At 42.0% G+C, this 23521-nt stretch overlaps 1 protein-coding gene across 1 annotated transcript in view; it reads left to right on the forward strand.

Annotated features, from left to right (window-relative positions):
- Positions 1 to 23521, forward strand: part of LOC106587057 (protein kinase C-binding protein NELL1) — a 510579-nt gene that overhangs the window by 404185 nt on the left and 82873 nt on the right. Inside the window, exon 14 of the mRNA XM_014174942.3 lies at positions 1014 to 1136. Coding sequence (XP_014030417.3) covers positions 1014 to 1136 — 123 coding nt within the window. The remainder of the gene's footprint in view (positions 1 to 1013; positions 1137 to 23521) is intronic.

Genomic DNA, 23521 nt, shown 5'->3' on the forward strand with positions numbered 1-23521 from the left:
TCAATTAAAAAATAAACAAAATCGCAGAACCCCCACCCCCAAACTACTTCCCACAGCTATGGAAGTAGCTAGCCTCCATTACTATAATAATGATAGCGATAATCAATTGTAAAAAGTACAATAGACCTACTAATAACAGGCTACAGCCCACAACCTTATTATGAATATAATCAGCAATAGCAATGGCATAGAATACATACAAAACATAATTGCATAGAATTCTAAACATCATAAACTTTGATCTTGTATTTTTCAAGTAAATGTATTGAGCTTTCAAAAGTTTTCTTGTTGCTATCCCATAAACACATACTGTAGTTGAACACTACACATTTGCAACATCTTCGGTGGTTAATCCACTTATGTTTCAAAGACCACAAGGCAAAGCAACATACAAGTTGAAACATTTTATTGAAGTACACACTGTACTTACCGGAGTCGAGTCCAGCAGATTGGAAAGCAGCAGTATGGATTGCCTCCCATTGAAATTAATGAACTTCCACCGGAACGCATACAGTTTACCACCGTTGGTATTTACGCAGTGTAAAATCAAGTGTGTGGCGAAGTTTGAATCGTTAACTGTATTCAAGATAACTTTTGGCTGTGTTTGTGTTACACAACCTGTCATGGATTCCCAGAAGTAGGCGAGTAAATGAGATTGATTTTTTTGCAGTCATGAGCGGCTACAGATGGTGTTTGATCATACACTGCCTGTGGTGCAAACCCACTCCCTATTCCCTGAGGCTAAATTCTCAGACCAGCCCCTCAGTAAAGCAGCTCAGATCTGTGAGGAAGATAGTCGACAGTACACTGTTGAATGAAAACAACTGACAATGACCCTACAGGAGGGATGCATGTGCGACATACAAACAGACATGAACAAAAACATTATAAAACACAAACATGCATTCATGATACAAACACACTCTCACACTGCTGAGTAGTCTATACGCTTACAGACAGACAAACAGACAGACACTGCTGAGTAGTCTGACTCTGCTGCATCTCTCCCTCAGAACATGACGAGTGTGCCAGTGGGCAGAGCTCCTGTGATGACAATGCCATCTGCACCAACACCATCAGAGGCCACCTGTGCTCCTGTAAGCCTGGCTATGTGGGGAACGGCTCCATCTGCACAGGTAAGGCCTCACCCTCCACGCCTCTCTACCCCCTCTCTCTACCCGCCTGAGCTCCATCAAGACCCCTACCCCATACTCTGGACATCCACAACCCCTCCCTTTTTACTCTTCTCCCCTCATCTGCAGAGGAATAGTCTCCTCTTCCTTGCCCTCCCTAACCCTCTACACCAGGGGTGTCAAACTCATTTTGCCCAGCTAGCCAGATCCAGTCTTCAACCAAGGTCCGGAGGGCCACACTTAAACAGTATTATATTTCCTGACCATCAAAATGTGCAACAGATTTTTCTTTATGCATTGCTTTTGGAATTTCAAAGCACCCTGATTGTCTAGCTTTTGTTTTATATACATACAGTTGAAGTCGGAAGTTTACATACACCTTAGCCAAATACATTTAAACTCAGTTTTAAAAATTCCCTGTCTTAGGTCAGTTAGGATCACCACTTTATTTTAAGAATGTGAAATGTCAGAATAATAGTAGAGAATTATTTATTTCAGCTTTTATTTCTTTCATCACATTCCCAGTGGGTCAGAAGTTTACATACACCCAATTAGTATTTGGTAGCATTGCTTTTAAATTGTTTAACTTGGGTCAAAAGTTTTGGGTAGCCTTACACAAGCTTCCCACAATACGTTGGGTGAATGTTGGCCCATTCCTCCTGACAGAGCTGGTGTAACTGAGTCAGGCTTGTAGGCCTCCTTGCTCGCACACACTTTTTCAGTTCTGCCCACAAATGTTCTATTGGATTGAGGTCAGGGCTTTGTGATGGCCACTCCAATACCTTGACTTTGTTGTCCGTAAGCCATTTTGCCACAACTTTGGAAGTATGCTTGGGGTCATTGTCCATTTGGAAGACCCATTTGTGACCAAGCTTTAACTTCCTGACTGATGTCTTGAGATGTTGCGTCAATATATCCACATAATTTTCCCACTTCATGATGCTATCTATTTTGTGAAGTGCACCAGTCCCTCCAGCAGCAAAGCACCAACACAACATGATGCTGAAACCGCTGTGCTTCACGGTTGGGATGGTGTTTTTCGGCTTGCAAGCCTCCCCCTTTTTCCTCCAAACATAATGATGGTCATTATGGCCAAACAGTTGTATTTTTGTTTCATCAGACCAGAGGACATTTCTCCAAAAAGTACGATCTTTGTCCCCGTGTGCAGTTGCAAACCGTAGTCTGGCATTTTTATGGCGGTTTTGGAGCAGTGGCTTCTTCCTTGCTGAGCGGCCTTTCAGGTTATGTCAATATAGGACTCGGTTTACTGTGGATATATACTGCAAAAAAAAATAAAGGGAACACTTAAACAACACAATGTAACTCCAAGTCAATCACACTTCTGTGAAATCAAACTGTCCACTTAGGAAGCAACACTGATTGACAATACATTTCACATGCTGTTGTGCAAATGAAATAAACAGGTGGAAATTATAGGAAATTAGCAAGACACCCCCAATAAAGGAGTGGTTCTGCAGGTGGTAACCACAGACCACTTCTCAGTTCCTATGCTTCCTGGCTGATGTTTTGGTCACTTTTGAATGCTGGCGGTGCTTTCACTGTAGTGGTAACATGAGACGGAGTCTACAACCCACACAAGTGGCTCAGGTAGTGCAGCTCATCCAGGATGGCACATCAATGCAAGCTGTGGCAAGAAGGTTTGCTGTGTCTGTCAGCGTAGTGTTCAGAGCATGGAGGCGCTACCAGGAGACAGGCCAGTACATCAGCAGACGTGGAGGAGGCCGTAGGGGGGCAACAACCCAGCAGCAGGACCGCTACCTCCGCCTTTGTGCAAGGAGGAGCACTGCCAGAGCCCTGCAAAATGACCTCCAGCAGGCCACAAATGTGGATGTGTCTGCTCAAACGGTCAGAAACAGACTCCATGAGGGTGGTATGAGGGCCCGACGTCCACATGTGGGGGTTGTGCTTACAGCCAAACACCGTGCAGGACGTTTGGCATTTGCCAGAGAACACCAAGATTGGCAAATTCGCCACTGGCGCCCTGTGCTCTTCACAGATGAAAGCAGGTTCACACTGAGCACATTTGACAGACGTGACAGTCTGGAGACGCCGTGGAGAACGTTCTGCTGCCTGCAACATCCTCCAGCATGACCGGTTTGGCGGTGGGTCAGTCATGGTGTGGGGTGGCATTTCTTTGGGGGGCCGCACAGCCCTCCATGTGCTCGCCAGAGGTAGCCTGACTGCCATTAGGTACCGAGATGAGATCCTCAGACCCCTTGTGAGACCATATGCTGGTGCGGTTGGCCCTGGGTTCCTCCTAATGAAAGACAATGCTAGACCTCATGTGGCTGGAGTGTGTCAGTAGTTCCTGCAAGAGGAAGGCATTGATGCTATGGACTGGCCCACCCGTTCCCCAGACCTGAATCCAATTGAGCACATCTGGGACATCATGTCTCGCTCCATCCACCAACGCCATGTTGCACCACAGACTGTCCAGGAGTTGGCGGATGCTTTAGTCCAGGTCTGGGAGGAGATCCCTCAGGAGACCATCCGCCACCTCATCAGGAGCATGCCCAGGCGTTGTAGGGAGGTCATACAGGCACATGTAGGCCACACACACTACTGAGCCTCATTTTGACTTGTTTTAAGGACATTACATCAAAGTTGGATCAGCCTGTAGTGTGGTTTTCCACTTTAATTTTGAGTGTGACTCCAAATCCAGAACTCCATGGGTTGATAAATTGGATTTCCATTGATTATTTTTGTGTGATTTTGTTGTCAGCACATTCAACTATGTAAAGATAAAAGTATTTCATAAGATTATTTCATTCATTCAGATCTAGGATGTGTTATTTTAGTGTTCCCTTTTTTTTGAGCAGTGTAGATACTTTTGTACCTGTTTCCTCCAGCATCTTCACAAGGTCCTTTGCTGTTGTTCTAGGATTGATTTGCACTTTTCGCACCAAAGTACGTTCATCTCTAGGAGACAGAACACGTCTCCTTCCTGAGCGGTATGGCGGCTGCATGGTCCCATGGTGTTTATACTTGCGTACTATTGTTTGTACAGATGAACGTGGTACCTTCAGACGTTTGGAAATTGCTCCCATTGATGAACCAGACTTATGGAGGTCTATAATTGTTTTCTGATGTCTTGGCTGATTTCTTTTGATTTTCCCATGATGTCAAGCAAAGAGGCAATGCGTTTGAAGGTAGGCCTTGAAATACATCCACAGGTACACCTCCATTTGACTCAAATTATGTCAATTAGCCTATCAGAAGCTTCTAAAGCCATGACATAATTTTCTGGAATTTTCCAAGCTGTTTAAAGGCACAGTCAATTTAGTGTATGTGAACTTCGGACCCACTAGAATTGTGATACAATGAATTATAAGTGAAATAATCTGTCTGTAAACAATTGTTGGAAAAATAACTTGTGTCATCCACAAAGTAGATGTCCTAACCAACTTGACAAAACTATAGTTTGTTAACAAGAAAAATTGTGGAGTGGTTGAAAAATGAGTTTTAATGACTCCAACATAAGTGTATGTAAACTTCCGACTTCAACTGTATGTACACTACCGGTCAAAAGTTTCAGAACACCTACTTATTCAAGGATTTTTATTTATTTTTACTATTTTCTACATTAGAGAATAATAGTGAAGACATCAAAACTATGAAATAACACATGTGGAATCATGTATTAACCAAAAAAGTGTTAAACAAATCAAAATATATTTTATAGTTGAGATTCTTCCAACAGCCACCCTTTGCCTTGATGACAGCTTTGCACACTCTTGGCATTCTCTCAACCAGCTTTACCTGGAATGCTTTTCCAACAATCTTGAAGGAGTTCCCACATGTGCTGTGGACTTGTTTGCTGCTTTTCCTTCACTCTGCGGGTTCGACTCATCACAAACCATCTCAATTTGGTTGAGGTCGTGGGATTGTGGAGGCCAGGTCATCTGATGCAGCACTCCATCACTCTCCTTCTTGAGAAATTAGCCCTTACACTGCCTGGAGGTGTGTTGGGTCATTGTCCGGTTGAAAAACAAATGATAGTCCCACTAAGCCCAAACCAGATGGGATGGCATATCTCTGCAGAATGCTGTGGTAGCCATGCTCGTTAAGTGTGCCTTGAATTCTAAATAAACCACAGACAGTGTCACCAGAAAAGCACCCCCACACCATAACACCTCCTCCTCCATTCTTTACGGTGGGAAATACACATGCGGAGATCACCCGTTCATCCACACTGCATCTCACAAAGACACAGTGTTTGGATCCAAGAATCTCAAATTTGGACTCCAGACCAAAGGACAAATTTCCACTGGTCTAATGTCCATTGCTTGTGTTTCTTGGCCCAAGCAAGTCTTTTCTTTTTATTGGTGTTCTTTAGTAGTGGTTTCTTTACAGCAATTCGACCAGGCCTGATTCACAGTCTCCTCTGAACAGTTGATGTTGAGATGTTTCCGTTATTTGAACTCTGAAGCATTTATTTGGGCTGCAATTTCTGATGCTGGTAACTCTAATGAACTTATCCTCTACAGTAGAGGTAACTCTGGGTCTTCCATTCCTGTGGCGGTCCTCATGAGAGACAGTTTCATAAGAGTGCTTGATGATTTTTGCGACTGCACTTGAAGAAACTTTCGAAGTTCTTGAAATGTTCCATATTGACTGACCTTCATGTGTTAAAGTAATGATGGACTGTCGTTTTTCTTTGTTTATTAGAGCTGTTCTTGCCATAATATGGACTTGGTCTTATACCAAATAGGGCTATCTACTGTATACCACCCCTACCTTGTCACAACACAACCTATTGGCTCAAACGCATTAAAAAGGAAAGAAATTCCACAAATTAACTTAAGAAGGCACACCTGTTAATTGAAATGAATACCAGGTGACTACCTCATGAAGCTGGTTGAGGGAGTGCCAAGAGTGTGTAAAATATGTTTTACACTTTTTTGGTTACTACATGATTCCATATGTGTTATTTCATAGTTTTGATGTCTTCACTATTATTCTACAATGTCAAAAATAGTAACAAAAAATTAAAAACCCTTGAATGAGTAGGTGTTCTAAAACTTTTGACCGGAAGTGTATATGATGGGATGTATAGACATTATGGACATTATGTAGATAAAATATGTAGGATAGAATAAGGGCAGCAGCCTCTAAGGTGCAGGATTGAGTAACCGGGTGGTAAGCGGCTAGTGACAGTGACTAAGTTCAGGATAATGTACTGGGAGGAGGCCGGCTAGTGATGGCAATTTAACAGTCTAATGGACTTGAGATAGAAGCTGTTTTTCAGTCTCTTGGTCCCAGCTTTGATGCACCTGTACTGACCTCTCCTTCTGGATGAAAGCGGGGTGTACAAGCCATGGTTTGGGTGGCTTCCTATGACACCAGGTGCTATAGATGTTCTGGAGGGCAGGCAGTGTGCCCCCGGTGATGCATTGGGCAGGCCGCGCCAGGTGTGTGCCTTTCCAAATCATGTCCAATCAATTGAATTTACCACAGGTGGACTCCAATCAAGTTGTAGAAACATCTCAAACATTTCAAGTCTCATAGCAAAGGGTCTGAATACTTATCTAAAAAAGGGTTTTCTGTTTTTTGTTTTTTTACATTTGCAAAAATGTTTTAAAAAAACAGTTTTTGCTTTGTCATTATGGGGTATTGTGTGTAGATTGATAAGAAAAAACTTTAATCATTTTTAGGATAAGGCATAACAAAATGTTAAAAAAGGGAAGGGGTCTGAATACTTTCCAAATTCACTGTATGGGTGTTTTTATAAAGTGGCGACCATGAGTTTCAGGCATGGAAAACACCTCTCCTCTTCTCATCATTTTCCCTTTTTCTTAACTCTCCTCTCTTAATCTCGCTCTATTAATCTTGTTCTGTTTCCCAGGAAAAGAAACATAGTCGTCTCTTCTCTTCCTCTATTGCTCTAGTACTGTCTTGCTGTCTGTCCCCCGTGTCGCCAAAATAAGTGTGGATTAGAGTGCAGAATAGAGGGAATTCTCTTTATTTGGGAGTGAGACAGGTGTGTGTGTGTTTGTGCGCGCATTTGTGTTTGTGCGCGAGTGTATCACACCTGTCGTCTCACCACCACCTCTCCGTGTCCCTCTGTAATAGAGAGGCATTAGGATGGGAAGCAGGTGGAAGGCAGGTCTAGGGAGAGATCAATGCAATTTGCAAAGTGCCTTCCAGACAATTTCTATGCTGGATTGTCTCTAACATCAGGCACACAGCAGCCACTGAATAAAAATAGGAAAAAAAAGTGCCATCGAACAACTTTACTGCCACCTCCACATTTTTCACTCTGGAAATCATGAGTAATATGCAAATGATCCAACTGTTTGTTGCTCAGAGAAAAACGCAGAAAACAATTACTTGAATGTGAAATGCACATCCTACCAGCTCAGAGAAAGAGCGTTCCAACCACACACTCTGATAATATCTATGTTTGTATTTACGATAAATCACGTCAAATATGCTTCAAATGGCCCCGTATTGTATATAATGAGATTAAAGCTATTGCTACATCTCAATTAATTCCCCAGCCAATTAGTATTCCATGGAGACAGAGTTGTAGGAATTATTCCCCATTTTCACAGTCCGCTCCGGGAATTAATTAATGATTGTTGGCCAATCGACCAGGAGTGTCTCTCCTCAGTCTAATCATACATCATCACTGTGCTCTTAAAAATAAAGAAATGAGTCACAGATCTGGGCTAGGTCCGGAGTCTGTCCCTGCTAATATTGTCCGTCATTGTGTAGCCAATGTGAAATGGTTGTCGGAGTGTTAGTAGCATTCAATCTGAGACATATCCTGCTCTGAGACCTAGAAGTATTTGTTTCCCTTGTTCTGCAAGAGCCACAGCTTTTGTGGCGTTACTGGTAACATTTCTTCATGGTGACATGTCAATATGTTCAGAGGTTCCCTGGTTTGAGACCAGTGAGGGACAGAAGATGTAAGCTGGTAGGAATGTAGGTAGCATAATGTCCGGGCTAATATAGAAGAGGTAACCATGTAATTAGGGAAAGGGTGTACCTAGTCAGTTGCACAACTGAATGCATTCAACTGAGATGTGTATTCCACATATAATGTCATTGGCACCCAGGGAGCAGTTGTTGGGGGTTAACTGCTTGCTCAAGGGCAGAACGGCAGATTTATTCCCATCTTTCCAGCTCTGGGATTCAAACCAGCAACCTTTCGGTTACTGGCCTGATGTTCTTATCTGCTAGGCTACCTGCCGCCCCTGTTACTGCTAATGCAAAAGAGTTATACTGGTAGTAATGTAGCTAACATAGCATCTTTGCTAACGCTAACAAAGAGGTAAGCTGGTAGTACTGTATCTAGCTAAGCCTCGTGCTGTGACGCCACCTTCCCTGTGTCTAACGATAGAGGTGTATGAATAGAGGAGGTAAAGTGGTTAACTAAAGAAAGAATATTCATCAACTCTTGGAGGACAATGGAAGATTATTTCAGAAGGCAGAGGCTGCACGACTGGATCAAACCGCCCCATCCTGTCCCCCCCCCCCCCCTTTTTCTCAAACCTTATAACATTCTGGGCATGTACCAACTTAACCCACTACATGCCAACCAGTTCATGGGAATATGCATTTAGATCTTCTTGAATTATGTACAGTGTTTTTTCGTGGGCAAATGTTTGAGTAGATTATGTCAACAAACTGTAGCCTACCTGTGTTTCGTTTCAAACAAAGCACATATTTTGCCTAGTGGTGCGCGCTGTTGAGAAGCTATTTCTATGAGGACAACGATCTTGAACAGCAATGAATGTCATATAGGAGACATGGACATATTATGGAAGCCAGAGGTGCCATTATCTATCCATGATTCCATAAAATGTTCTATTATAACATTTTTGCACTATATGACATCATTGGTCCCTCCTTTTCATCTATAATGTCTAGGATCAGACCAGGATAGCTCTGTACAGACTGAGATTTGTGGTCCATGAACTGAGTGGGTAAAAAGCACTCGGCTCCATCTCATTCTTATACTTATCTGCAGCTCTTACAGCTGCAGCCTTTTCTTCAGCTATTCTCAGTGAGTATTGTTGAATACAGTATACTCTTCTTTCCTCTTGCTTTGGTTCACAAGATAAGGCAGAGACCAGGGCCACGATATCATATTTCACCATAAGTACACGAGGCTGCCGCTTCCCATATCTTGTCAACCCATTCTGTCGCATCATTAGAAAACCACCATTCTCTGGTAAAGGCTTGATTTATGCACAGCTGAGTACCATAGGGATTGCCCGCAGAGGCCAACCTATTAGATTTCCCCAGAAAGCACAGAGCTGCCTGCCTGTCTGCCGGTGAGGTGTAATGTAGCTCCACAGTAGAGCAGACTGGACTTATTTCCTCCTTCTGCAGACTCTTCTTGGACCTTTGCCGCTAAGGTCTCAGGGGAGCTAAGCGTGCAGTCTCACTCTAAATAAGGCAGATGTGCTCTGCAGAATAAATCTGTCTGCCTTCATTGGCCCAGTTCTGCTCCCAGACACTGCATGGTGATTACATTACACCTCAGATCCATATTACTGGAGAGTAATTATGAATTGTATTGTTGGTCTCCCTAGTGACTCTACCAGCACAATTGATTTTTTCAGCCAGCGGATATGATGTGATTGACAGAATAGGGAGAGTGTAGAGACTATAGCAAGTGTATGAACTAAACCAATGCAATGCCTTAAGCATGGCTATGGGCAAGGCTTATGTGTGTCTGTGAAAGAAAAAGATAAAAGACAGTTATGCAGAGGTTGTTTACATATGCATGCACGCACACAAACACGCAAGTACACACAGAAATTGCCCCTCCCTCTCATACCCACTGTCACAGAGATGATTGCTGGTTCACATGAAGCCTGCATGGAAATTAGAAGCTTGAACTTGTCCCATGTGGCTCAGTTGATAGAGCATGGCACTTGCAATGTGAGGGTTGTGGGTTTGATTCCCATGGTGAAAAAGTAAAATAGATGTATGCACTCATTAATGTATGTCTCTGGAAAACAGTGTTTTCTCAAATGTAATGTAAATGTTGAACTCCTTCTCTGTCTATCACCCTTTCTTTCTCTCTTCTTCCTTCTCTCCATCGTCATGATATCCTCAGAGGAGCAGCGAGTGTACCATTGCGTGAAACCCCAGCACACAACAATAGGCGGGCCACTGAAATTCAATCAGACACCAGCTAAAGATTATAGATCAGTATTGTCACCCGCTTCCTGCTTAATGAACAGAGGCGCATTGTAAATCCTTTTGTCGGCTGTAAAATGAGCTCCCTAATCTTGTTAATGGTATTTTTTTCTCTTTCTCTAGGACCGGTTTGTTGTACACAAAAGAGGTTTTTAAAAAGAGGACTTCAGCGGGGCCTAAACACTGGCTTAGAGAACAATGGGAGATGCCTGCTCTTTTCTCATCTTTCTGAGCTAATAATGTGCGACTGTGTTAGAATAGTCTAACCGCGTGCCGTAGTGGTTTGATACTGAGGGTAATGATGTTTGCTGCATTGGGGGAAATGGAGTGAGAGAGGAGGAGGAGGAGGGAGGGAGAAAGGGAGGGAGGAGGAGTGTCGGAATTGGAGATGATGCTGTTCTTGTTTCCCTGCAATATTTATTTTTCCAAATTTCGCAGGACGGTAGGAAAACACTAAGTTCTGCTGTTCAGAGCCGTGCTGGAGGCCATGGTGGTATTGTCTCAACATTTAAAGGTCATAGGAGGAAAAAGCATGTATGATTAATTGGAAAATGTAAAAAAAAAAAATTAAAAATTGTTTCTGCATGTGGTACTAATTATCAAAGCAATTGTTTTTTGCCTTGTCCTGCTATTGGATTTAGCTGCGGTAGAGTAAAAAAGAAAGTGTCTTCAGTCATCTCAGATCCTATTCCTCACAGAACGGCAGTTGCGTCCCAAATGGCACCGTATTCTTTTTATAGTGCACTACTTTGGACCAGGGCCCCATCAGGCTTTGGTTAACAATAGTGCACTATATAGGGAATACGGTGACATTTGGGACCCAGTCAGCATCAGAGGGGAGCTTCTTGTGTGCGTGCATGTGTGTGTGTTTGTGTGCACGTGTGTGTGTGTACTGTGTGTGTGTGTGTGTGTGTGTGTGTGTGTCTGGATCTTGAGGTTAAGCCCTCCCAGGCCCACCCATGGCTTTGTCCCTGCCCAGTCATGTTAAATCCATAGATTAGGGTTTAATTCATTTATTTCAATTGATTTATTTCCTTATGACTGTAAATGACTCAGTAAAATCTTAAATTGTTGCATGTTGCGTTTATATTTTTGTTCAGTATAAAACAATTCCATAGCACCCCCTTTAATAATTAAAGAATTAAACACCCAATATATAGAGTCCTGTGTAAACCTCAAGATCCAGACACACACGTACAGAGTACAAACACACGTGCCTTTTGTTGTCCCCAGCACAAGGTGCACCTGTGTAATGATCATGCTGTTTAATCAGCTTCTTGATATGCCACACCTGTCAGGTGGATGGATTATCTTGGCAAAGGATAAATTCTCACTAACAGGGATGTGAACAAATGTGTGCAAACAATTTTAGAGAAATAAGCATTTTGTGCGTATGGAACATTTCTGGGAACTTTTATTTCAACTCATGAAACATGGGACAAACACTTTTTATTTGAGGTTATATATTTTTGTTCAGTGTAAGATGTTCATACTATGGATCATTTAGCTATTTTAGTTAGAATTTTGGACCCCTTTAAGAATAAACAAAAATATATATTAAAAAATGATTGTTTTTGTGGCTTTAAGTTCAGTGAGATAAATCTGAGATTTCCTTATAAGTGTTCACAGAATGTTACTTCTGTATAAAACAGTTTAACAGTCTCAACGAAGTAATGCATAGCCTGTAGTTACCAAACACACCATGGGTAAAATCTATACATTTGATGTTACAGCAAAATACCCATTATAAACATTTTAATGGTATAGGAAAGAAGAAGAAAAATGTCACAGTATGCTTCAAGAATAGATCAACATGGCATGAGTTCTTCAGTTTTATATATTGTCCAGAAAACATGTTTAAATGTCTTCTTTGGGATCTGGTGGCAGTATTGAGTAGCTTGGATGAATAAGGTGCCCAGAGTAAACTGCCTGCTACTCAGGCCCAAAAGCTAGAAAGTGCATATAATTAGTAGATTTTGATAGAAAACACTCTGAAGTTTCTAAAACTGTTTGAATGATGTCTGTGAGTATAACAGAACTCATATGGCAGGCAAAAACCTGAGAAAAAAATCCAACCAGGAAGTGGGAAATCTGAGGTTTGTAGTTTTTCAAGTGATTGCCTATCCAATATACAGTGTCTGTGGGGTCAGATTGCACTTCCTAAGGCTTCCACTAGATGTCAACAGTCCTTAGAACGTTGTTTCAGGCTTCTACTGTGAAGGGGGAGAGAATAAGAGCTGTTTGAATCAGGGGTCTGGAAGAATGCCATGAGCTAAATCACGTGTGCAGCCGTGAGCATGAGCTGCGTTCCCTTTCATTTCTAAAGACAAAGGAATTGTCCGGTTGGAATATTATTGAAGATTTATGATAAAAACATCCTAAAGATTGATTCTATAGATCGTTTGACATGTTTCTACAAAATGTAATGGAACTTTTTTGACTTTTCGTCTGGACTTAGTGCCTTGTGCATTTGGAATAGTGAACTGAACGCACAAACAAAAAGCAGGTATTTGTACATAAAGATTAACTTTATCGAACAAAACAAACATTTATTGTGGAACTGGGATTCCTGGGAGTACATTCCGATGAAGATCATCAAAGGTAAGTGAATATTTAAAACACTATTTCTGACTTTTGTTGACTCCACAACTCAGATTATCGCAAGGTGTGCTTTCGCCGTGAAGCTTTTTTGAAATCTGACACAGTGGTTGCATTAAGGAGGGTTTATCTATAATCCTATGCATAACACTTGTGTCTTTCATCAAAGTTTATGATGATTATTTCTGTAAATTGATGTGATTCTCTGCAAAATCATCGGATGTTTTGGCAGGCAAAACATTACTGAACAACGCGCCAATGTAAACTCAGATTTTTGGATATAAATATGAACTTTATCGAACAAAACATACATGTATTGTGTAACATGAAGTCCTATGAGTGCCATCTGATGAAGATCATCAAAGGTTAGTGATTAATTGTATCTCTATTTCTGCTTTTTGTGACTCCTCTCTTTGGCTGGAAAATGGCTGTATGTTTTTTTGTGACTAGGGGCTGACCTAACATAATCGTATGGTGTGCTTTCACCGTAAAGCCTTTTTGAAATCAGACACTGTGGCTGGATTAACAAGAAGTGTATCTTTAAAATGGTGTATAATACTTGTATGTCTGAGGAATTGTAATTATGAGATTTCTGTTGTTTTGAATTTAGCACTCTGCAATTTCACTGGCTGTTGTCGAGGTGGGACGCAAGCGTCCCGACGCAAGCGTCCCACATATCCCAGAGAGGTTACCACCTATGAAAGAGTAATGGATAAACAATCACAGTTTTAAAACAGTGATTGATACACAGGATCAGTCTTTAGAGTCATGTTCAAACAAGCTGCACTATTGAATTAATTGTTTTGTAAATTGGCAAAAATGGGCAAAAATGATTAACCTGTGATCAAAGATGATTACCAATTGGTAGCTTAATCATTTAAGTAATGTACTCCAATTGCAAGGTTGAAGGGAAGTCAGTTGGCTGCATTAAATTATCCTACGGCGCTGCGGTGCAAACATCTTTTCGCCACCAGAGAGAGGACGTGAGCTGTCCAAGTGGGTAGATGACTACCACACACTGGGATATGCATCACCTGTGCGACACAAGGGTATACCTGGAAATCAAGTGAGATTTCATTAATAAGGACTTCCGTCGTAAGAGAGAGTGTCTCTCTTTGACACTGAATTTAGTACTCTGGCTAATTATTTAGGTTCTGAGATATCTCAGAATATGAGAACAGGATAAATTCCAAGGCCATGTGCCTTTGCCAACACGAAGTGAGTGTGAGCTCGTTATGGCATTTTTAGACATCATGGTGAAGGCAATACTGTTCTTTTATAGCTCAATGGCTAAACATTTCCCCAGCTTCCTGGGGTGGCAGGTAGCCTAGTGGTTAGAGTATTGGGCCAGTAACTCGAAGGCTGCTGGATCGAATCCCTGAGCTAACAAGGTAAAGATCTGTCTTTCTGCCCCTGAGCAAGGCAGTTAACCTCTCTAGGGGGTGTGGGCCCCTACCGTCCCAGCTGGCCAACATCCAGTGAAATTGTAGAGCACCAAAAACAGAAATACTTATTATAAAAATTCATAAAACATACAAGTGTTATACATCTGTTTAAAGATTAACTTCTTGTTAATCCAACCACCGTGTCAGATTTCAAAAAGACTTTACGGCAAAAGCAAAGCATGCGATTATCTGAGAACAGCCAAGTAGAGGTGTAACAAAAGTCAGAAATAGCGATAAAATTAATCACTTACCTTTGATCTTCATATGTTTACACTCACAAGACTCCCAGTTACCCAATAAATGTTTGTTTTGTTCGATAAAGTCCCTCTTTATATCCAGAAACCTCCATTTTGTTAGCATGTTTTGTTCAGTAATCCACTGTCTCAAACAACATCCGGTGAATTTGCAGAGCATGAAACTCAACAAAACAGAAATTCTCATAATAAAGGTTTTAGTAATGCCAATATTGAAGAGTATGAAAATGCTTCTCAAATATATCCTCTGGTGGTCAAATTAGCACTAACTAGCATTAATGGTAAAAATGCCTAACAATTAAATAACGTGCCATAGTATTCTGCAGCAGCCCACAAGGTGTGCTGCAGTATGATGCAACTTTTAAAGGAGGAACCACCTTGCCCTAAAACCCTCACAAACTTTTACAGATTCCCAATTGAGACTCTCCTGTCGGGCTGTATCATTGTCTGGTATGGCAACTGCACCGCCCGGAGCCGCAGGGCTCTCCAGAGGGTGGTGTGGGCGCATTACCAGGGGCAAACTGCCTGCCCCCCAGGACACCTACAGCACCCGATGTCACAGGAAGGCCAAAAAAATCATCAAGAACAAAAACCACCCGAGCCACTGCCTATTCACCCCACTATCATCCAGAAGGGGAGGTCAGACCGAGAGACTGAAAAACAGCTTCTATCTCAAGGCCATTAGACTGTTAAATAGTCATCACTAGGTAGATTCCACGCGGTTAAGTAACCCTGCACCTTAGGGGCTAGTGCCCCATATACATAGACTTGAAATCACTGGCCACTTTAATAATGGAAAACTAGTCAATGTTTACATATTTTTGCTTTGCTCATCTCATATCTATATACTGTATTCTACTCTATTTAGTCTATGCCATTCCGACATTGCTCATCCTAATATTTATATATTCCTTAATTCCAATCTTTCACATTTAGGTTGTGTGTATTGTGTATTGTTGTGAATTGTTAGATATTACTGCACTGTTGGAGCTAGAAACACAAGCATTTCACTACACCCGCAATAACATCTGCTAAACATGTACGTGACAAATACAATTTGACTTGATGATAGTTTGTTGGTGATATGGACAGCAAGGAACTTGAAACTCTCAACCAGCTCCACTACAGCCCCGTTGATGTTAATGGGGGCCTGTTTGGCCCTCCTTTTCTTTTAGTCCACAATCAGCTTCTTTGTCATGCTCACATTGAGGGAGAGGTTGTTGTCTCTGACCTCCTCCCTATAGTCTGTCTCATTGTTGTCGGTGATCAGGCCTACCACTGTTGTGTCGTCAGCAAACTTGTTGGAGTCGTGCTTGGCCACGAAGTCGTGAGTGAACAGGGAGTAAAGGAGGGGACTAAGCACGCACCACTGAGGGGTCCCAGTGTTGAGGATCAGCGTGGCAGATGTGTTGTTGCCTACCCTTACCACCTGGGGGCGGCCCATCAGGAAGTCTGGTGCTCTCATGCATGCTTCAGTGTTGTTGAAGAGAGCATAAAAGGCATTTAGTCGTCTAGTAGGCTCGCGTCATTGGGCAGCTCTCGGCCGGGTTTCCATTTGTGGTCCGTAATAGTTTGCAAGCCCTGCCACATGTTCAATGCACTTATTGATGAAGCCGGTGACTGAGGTGTTATACTCCTCAGTGCCATTGGATGAATCACGGAACATATTCCAGTCTGTGCTAGCAAAACAGTCCTGTAGCGTAGCATCTGCGTCATCTGACCACTTCTGTATTGAGCGGGCCACTAGTACTTCCTGCTTTAGTTTTGCTTGTAAGCAGGAATCAGGAGGATATATGGTCAGATTTATCAAATGGAGTGTGAGGGAGAGATTTGTATGTGTCTCTGTGTGTGGAGTAAAGGTGGTCTAGAGTTGTTTTTCCTCTGGTTGCACATGTGACATGATGGTAGAAGTAAGGTAAAACGGATTTATATTTGAAGTCCCCGGCCACTAGGAGCCCCGCTTCTGGATGAGCATTTTCTTGTTTGTGTAACGGCTGTCGTAGGAGAGAGAGGACCAAGGCGCAGCGGGTTGCTTGTTCATCATATTATTTATTGTGAACACGAGAAGAACAAGAAAACAGAGAACGACAGACCGACAGTTTCACAGGCTAAATAATAACAGCAGTGTGAAATACAACTACCCACAAAATCTCCAGGTGAAAACAAGCATCTAATATATGACTCCCAATCAGGAACAACGACGTACAGCTGTTCCTGATCGGGAGCCACACAAACCACACAGAAATAGACAGACTAGAAAACCATAGAAAACCAACACTAGAACAATTGCTCAAACCCCAGACTACATAAATCAAACACCCCTTAAATAACACACACAACCCGAACCATATGAAACAAATACCCCTCTGCCACGTCCTGACCAAATATAATGCAATTACTCCCTCTGCTGGTCAGGACGTGACAGTTTGCTTATGGCCTTATACAGCTCGTTGAGTGTGGTCTTAGTGCCAGCATTGGTTTGTGGTGGTAATTAGATGGCTACGAATAATATACTTGAGAACTCTCTTGGTAGATATTGTGGTCTACATTTTATTATAAGGTACTCTACCTCAGGCGAGCAATACCTCGTGTTGAAAATGTTTAATTTATCCACTTCTACTCTGTTTTCCCTGGAACACGCAGTCATTTACAGAAGTGGTCATTTCGAAAGTGGGAACCATCCTTTCCTACAGACGATAGGTAAAGTGAGTCTAGGCTATTTCTGCTAGCAAAATGTCTTTAGACTGGAACACGTAGTTCAAAAGGAATTAATTCAATTCCAAACGGTTTTTCCTGGAATACGCAGTAATCACTCATTATCTCAGCCAATCATGGCTAGCGGGAAGGTTGCTGACTTTTTCTGTAGCTAAACTAACTAGGCTCATAATTTAACAATTGTATTTGTATATACAGATGGTATACAAGTTTGAAAGTTCACATGTTCGAGAAGGCATTTCTGCCCCCCCCCCCCCAAAAAAAACACATTTTGATAAAAAACAGTTTACCTTCAAACATCTCTCCTGTGAAGTAATGATCCACGACATACGACTAGTTTCCTCAAATGGGTCACATATCGGTTACAGACTCTTGGCCTCCCATCCTATTATAACCACCTCTCGCAGGATTTGTATTCATGTTACCCGATGAAATTGCTGTATGATATTGTTACCATCTGATGCACATTGGAATGTCATAAAAAATGAACACTGCAGAGCTCTCCCTGTCCTCTGCCGTGCCCTGAATGTATTTCGGCTGACGATATCTGGAAATGTGCATGTATACCCTGGCCCGTCTACTGTTGCTAGCCCTAATTCTGAATTGTGCTCTGATTTCTGCTTTCGTAAAAGCCGGAGTTTTCTGCACATTAACACTAAAGCTTATTACCTCAAATTGATCAATTAAAAGTGTTGGTTCAAAGCTCCAATCCAGATGTGTTGGTCATTACTGAGATGTGGTTAAGAAAGAGTGTTTTGAACACTGATGTTAACCTTTCTGGTTATAACCTTTTACGGCAAGACAGATCTTTCAAAGGTGGTGGAGTGGCAATCTTTACTAAAGGAACACCTTCAGTGCTCTGTTGTCTCTACCAAGTCTGTCCCCAAACAATTACATTTGCTGTTTTAAGCATTAAGCTTTCAAATAGCTCTTTAATGACTGTTGCAGGGTGTTTTCTTCCACCATCAGCAATGGCCTGTACCCTACCTGCCCTAAGCTCTTTCCTAGCCCCTTACACTAAGTCTGAATTTGTTCTGCTAGGTGACCTTAACTGGAACATGCTTAACCTCTTGGGGCTAGGTGGGACGCTAGCGTGCCACCCGTGGTGCACTCCATCAACAGCAGGTGCATTTCAAGAGCGGCAAATTTGAATCCAAATAAATGTCAAAATTCAAATTTTTCAAAAATACAACTATTTTACACCATTTGAAAGATAAACATCTCCTTAATCTAACCACGTTTTACGATTTCAAAAAGGTTTTACGGCGAAAGCATAAATTTAGAGTATGTTAGGACAGTACATTTACAAGAGTTGTGTGTAATGTTTTGTCAAGTCAAAGACAGGGTCACCAAAACCATAAAACCAGCTAAAATGATGCACTAACCTTTTACAATCTCCATCAGATGACACTCCTAGGACATTATGTTAGACAATGCATGCATTTTTAGTTCTATCAAGTTCATATTTATATCCAAAAACAGCGTTTTACTATGGCATTGATGTTGAGGAAATCGTTTCCCTCCAATAACCGGCAGTCAAGTCAGCGTCACAAATTAAATAATTAAAATTAGAAAACATTGGTAAAATATTATATTGTCATTTAAAGAATTATAGATTTACATCTCTTGAACTCAATCAACTTGCCAGATTTAAAAATAACCTTACTGGGAAATCACACTTTGCAATAATCTGAGCACTGCGCCCAGAAAAATACGCGTTGCGATACAGACTAGACGTCATGTTGGGGAGATCTAAAATCGAAAATACTATGTAAATAATCCATTACCTTTGATTCTCTTCATCAGATGTCACTTCCAGGTATCACAGGTCCATAACGAATGTAGTTTTGTTCAAAAAAGCTCATCATTTATGTCCAAAAATCTCCGTCTCGTTAGCACATGATGTAAGCCAGCCGGACTTCTCGTCATGAACGAGGGGAAAAAATATATTTCCGTTCGTTCAAACATGTCAAACGTTGTATAGCATAAATCATTAGGGCCTTTTTTAACCAGAACATGAATAATATTCAAGGTGGACGAATGCATACTCTTTTATAACGTATTGGAACGAGGGTACCCAACATGAACTCGCGCGCCAGGTGTCTAATGGGACATCATCGTTCCATGGCTCTTGTTCGGTCAGATCTCCCTCCAGAAGACTCAAAACACTTTGTAAAGGCTGGTGACATCTAGTGGAAGCAATAGGAAGTGCCAAAATATTCCTAAGCCCCTGTGTTTTTCAATGGGATAGGTTTAAAGTCAATACAACACATCAGGTATCCACTTCCTGTCAGAAAATGTCTCAGGGTTTTGCCTGCCAAATGAGTTCTGTTATACTCACAGACACCATTCAAACAGTTTTAGAAACTTTAGAGTGTTTTCTATCCATATACAATAAGTATATGCATATTCTAGTTACTGGGTAGGATTAGTAACCAGATTAAATCGGGTACATTTTTTTTATCCAGACGTGCAAATGCTGCCCCCTAGCCCCAACAGGTTAAACCACCTGACCAAGTCCTAAAACAATGAGGCTCCCTAAATCTCTCTCAAATTATTACCAATCCCACAAGGTATGATTACAAACACCCAGAAAAGGCTACTCTCCTTGATGTTATCCTCACAAATAATTCTGATAGATATCAGTCTGGGGTTTTCTGTAATAAACTTAGTGATCACTGTTTTGCAGCTTGTGTTCGTAATGGCTGCTCAGTTCATAATGGCTGCTGTCCTGATTTGTCATAGTGCTTGCTGAAAAACTTTAATGAGTAAGCCTTCCTTCATGACCTGGCCTCTGTAAATTGGTAAAGAATCAGCAGGACATCTATTTGACTCATACATGCCTTCTTTCCCATCCAACATTTCCTCATCTCCCAGCCCTTCTAATTACTCTCCTAGCCCCTATGCTCCTCCCTCTTTTTCCCCTGTCCCACTACACAGTTTCTCCCTGCAGGCGGTCACTGAGTCTGAGATGCTAAAGGTGCTCCTTAACCTCTCGAGGATAGATGGCACCAAATCGTCCCACCTACGTAACAGCCAGTGTAATCCCATGGCGCGTTATTCAAACACCTTAGAAATGCAAAACCTTAAATTTTTCAAACATATGACTATTTTACACCATTTTAAAGACAAGACTCTCGTTAACCTCTTACATCTAGACGTTCCGCTAGCGGAACACCTGCTCCAGACGAGCATGGCGCAATTCGTGACAAAGAAATTCTAAATATTCCATTACCGTACTTCGAAGCATGTCAACCGCTGTTTAAAATCCATTTTTATGCCATTTTTCTCGTAAAAAAGCGATAATATTCCGACCGGGAATCTGCATTTAGGTAAACAGAGGAAAGAAAATAAAGCATTCGGTCGACTCGGGCACGCGCCTAAGCCCACAGTACTCTGAGCGGCCACTTGCCAAACGCGATAATGTGTTTCAGCCAGAGCCTGCCTCGATATCCTTCAGCTTTTTCCCGGGCTCTGAGAGCCTATGGGAGCCGTAGGAAGTGTCACGTTATTGCAAAGATCCTAAATCTTCAATAAAAAGAGCCCAGATGAAACACGACTTGTCAGACAGGCCACTTCCTGCATGGAATCTTCTCAGGTTTTGGCCTGCCATATGAGTTCTGTTATACTCACAGACACCATTCAAACAGTTTTAGAAACTTTAGGGTGTTTTCTATCCAAAGCCAATAATTAGATGCATATTCTAGTTACTGGGCAGGAGTAGTAACCAGATTAAATCGGGTACGTTTTTTATCCAGCCGTGTCAATACTGCCCCCTAGCCCTAACAGGTTAAACTTGACTCCAAAAAAACAAGTCGGTCAGATGGTTTAGATCCTTTCTTCTTTAAGGTTGCAGCCCCAATCATCGCCAAGCCTCGCCAAGCCTATCTCTGACATTTTTAACATCTCCCCTCTCTGGGGAGGTTTCAATTGTTTGGAAGGCAGCCACGGTGCATCCTTTATTTTAAGGGGAGATCAAGGTGATCCTAACTGTTATAGGCCTATTTCTATTTTGCCCTGTTTATCAAAAGTGTTGAAAAACGTATCAATATTCAAATTATTCACTTTCTTGATGTCTATAGTATTCTCTCTGGTATGCAGTCTGGTTATGGATGTGTCACTGCAGCCTTAAAGGTTCTAAATGAAATCACCATTGCCCTTGATTCCAAGCAATGTTGTGCTGCCATTTTTATTGACTTGGCTAAAGCTTTTGATACGGTAGACCATTCTATTCTTGTTGGTCGGCTAAGGAGTATTGGTGTCACAAAGGGGTCTTTGGCCTGGTTTGCTAACTACCTCTCTCAAAGAGTGCAGTGTATAAAGTCAGAAAATCTGCTGTCTCAGCCACTGCCTGTCACCAAGGGAGTCCCCCACGGCTCGATCTTAAGCCCCACGCTCTTCTCAATTTACATCAACAATATAGCTCCGGCAGTAGAAAGCTCTCTCATCCATTTATATGCAGATGATACAGTCTTATACAGTGGGGGAAAAAAGTATTTGATCCCCTGCTGATTTTGTACGTTTGCCCACTTACAAAGAAATGATCAGTCTATTATTTTAATGGTAGGTTTATTTGAACAGTGAGAGACAGAATAACAACAAAACATTCCAGAAAAACGCATGTCAAAAATGTTATAAATTGATTTGCATTTTAATGAGGGAAATAAGTATTTGACCCCCTCTCAATCAGAAAGATTTCTGGCTCCCAGGTGTCTTTTATACAGGTAACGAGCTGAGATTAGGACCACACTCTTAAAGGGAGTGCTCCTAATCTCAGCTTGTTACCTGTATAAAATACACCTGTCCACAGAATCAATCAATCAGATTCCAAACTCTCCACCATGGCCAAGACCAAAGAGCTCTCCAAGGATGTCAGGGACAAGATTGTAGACCTACACAAGGCTGGAATGGGCTACAAGACCATCGCCAAGCAGCTTGGTGAGAAGGTGACAACAGTTGGTGCGATTATTCGCAAATGGAAGAAACACAAAAGAACTGTCAATCTCCCTCGGCCTGGGGCTCCATGCAAGATCTCACCTCGTGGAGTTGCAATGATCATGAGAACGGTGAGGAATCAGCCCAGAACTACACGGGAGGATCTTGTCAATGATCACCAGGCAGCTGGGACCATAGTCGCCGAGAAAACAATTGGTAACACACTACGCCGTGAAGGACTGAAATCCTGCAGCACCCGCAAGGTCCCCCTGCTCAAGAAAGCACATATACATGCCCGTCTGAAGTTTGCCAATGAACATCTGAATGATTCAGAGGACAACTGGTTGAAAGTGTTGTGGTCAGATGAGACCAAAATGGAGCTCTTTGCCATCAACTCAACTCGCTGTGTTTGGAGGAGGAGGAATGCTGCCCTATGAGTTATGTTATACTCACAGACATCGTTCAAACAGTTTTAGAAACTTCAGTGTTTTCTATCCAAATCTACTAATATATGCATATCCTACCTTCTGGACCTGAGTAGCAGGCAGTTTAATTTGGATACGTTTTTCATCCGGCCGTGAAAATACTGCCCCCTATCCTCAACAGGTTTTAACAAGAAACACCTGTTAATTGAAATGCATTCCTGGTGACTACCTCATGAAGCTGGTTAAGAGAATGACAAGAGTGTGCAAAGCTGTCATCAAGGCAAGGAGTAGCTACTTTGAAGAATCTCAAATACAAAATATATTTTGATTTGTTCAACACTTTTTTGGTTACCATGGCCATAAAAACTAAAAGCATTTTCCGCCGGTAAGTGGAGGACCACGGACATTCAGAACCAGCCAGTCCATTTACATTTTAGTCATTTAGCAGACGCTCTTATCCAGAGCGACTTACAGTAGTGAATGCATACATTTCATACATTTTTTTTCTCCGTACTGGAGACTAAAGGCTGGTTTATGCAACGGGTGTATTTGTGAATTCAATCTGGAGTGCCAGAGTGCGCTCTGGGCGTTCGGTAAATTCATACCTTTGCCAAATGTCCATTAATAAATTCAGAAAGTTTTGCTCTCGGAACGTTCAGAGCACACACTGGACCCTCTTTTCGAGGAGTAGGGTTGATCCGTGCGTTCTGACCTAACAACAGCAGTCAAGCACCCAAGCTAACTGGCTAACGTTGGCTAGCTTGCTAGCTACTTCCAGACATAAATGAGTGAACAGCTCACTCTGACCATTTTACGCGCCCTAGCAGAACTGGTTAGGC

This window comes from Salmo salar, chromosome 26, assembly GCF_965601325.2.
Source record: "Salmo salar chromosome 26, fSalSal1, whole genome shotgun sequence".
In the NCBI taxonomy this organism is placed as follows: domain Eukaryota; kingdom Metazoa; phylum Chordata; class Actinopteri; order Salmoniformes; family Salmonidae; genus Salmo; species Salmo salar.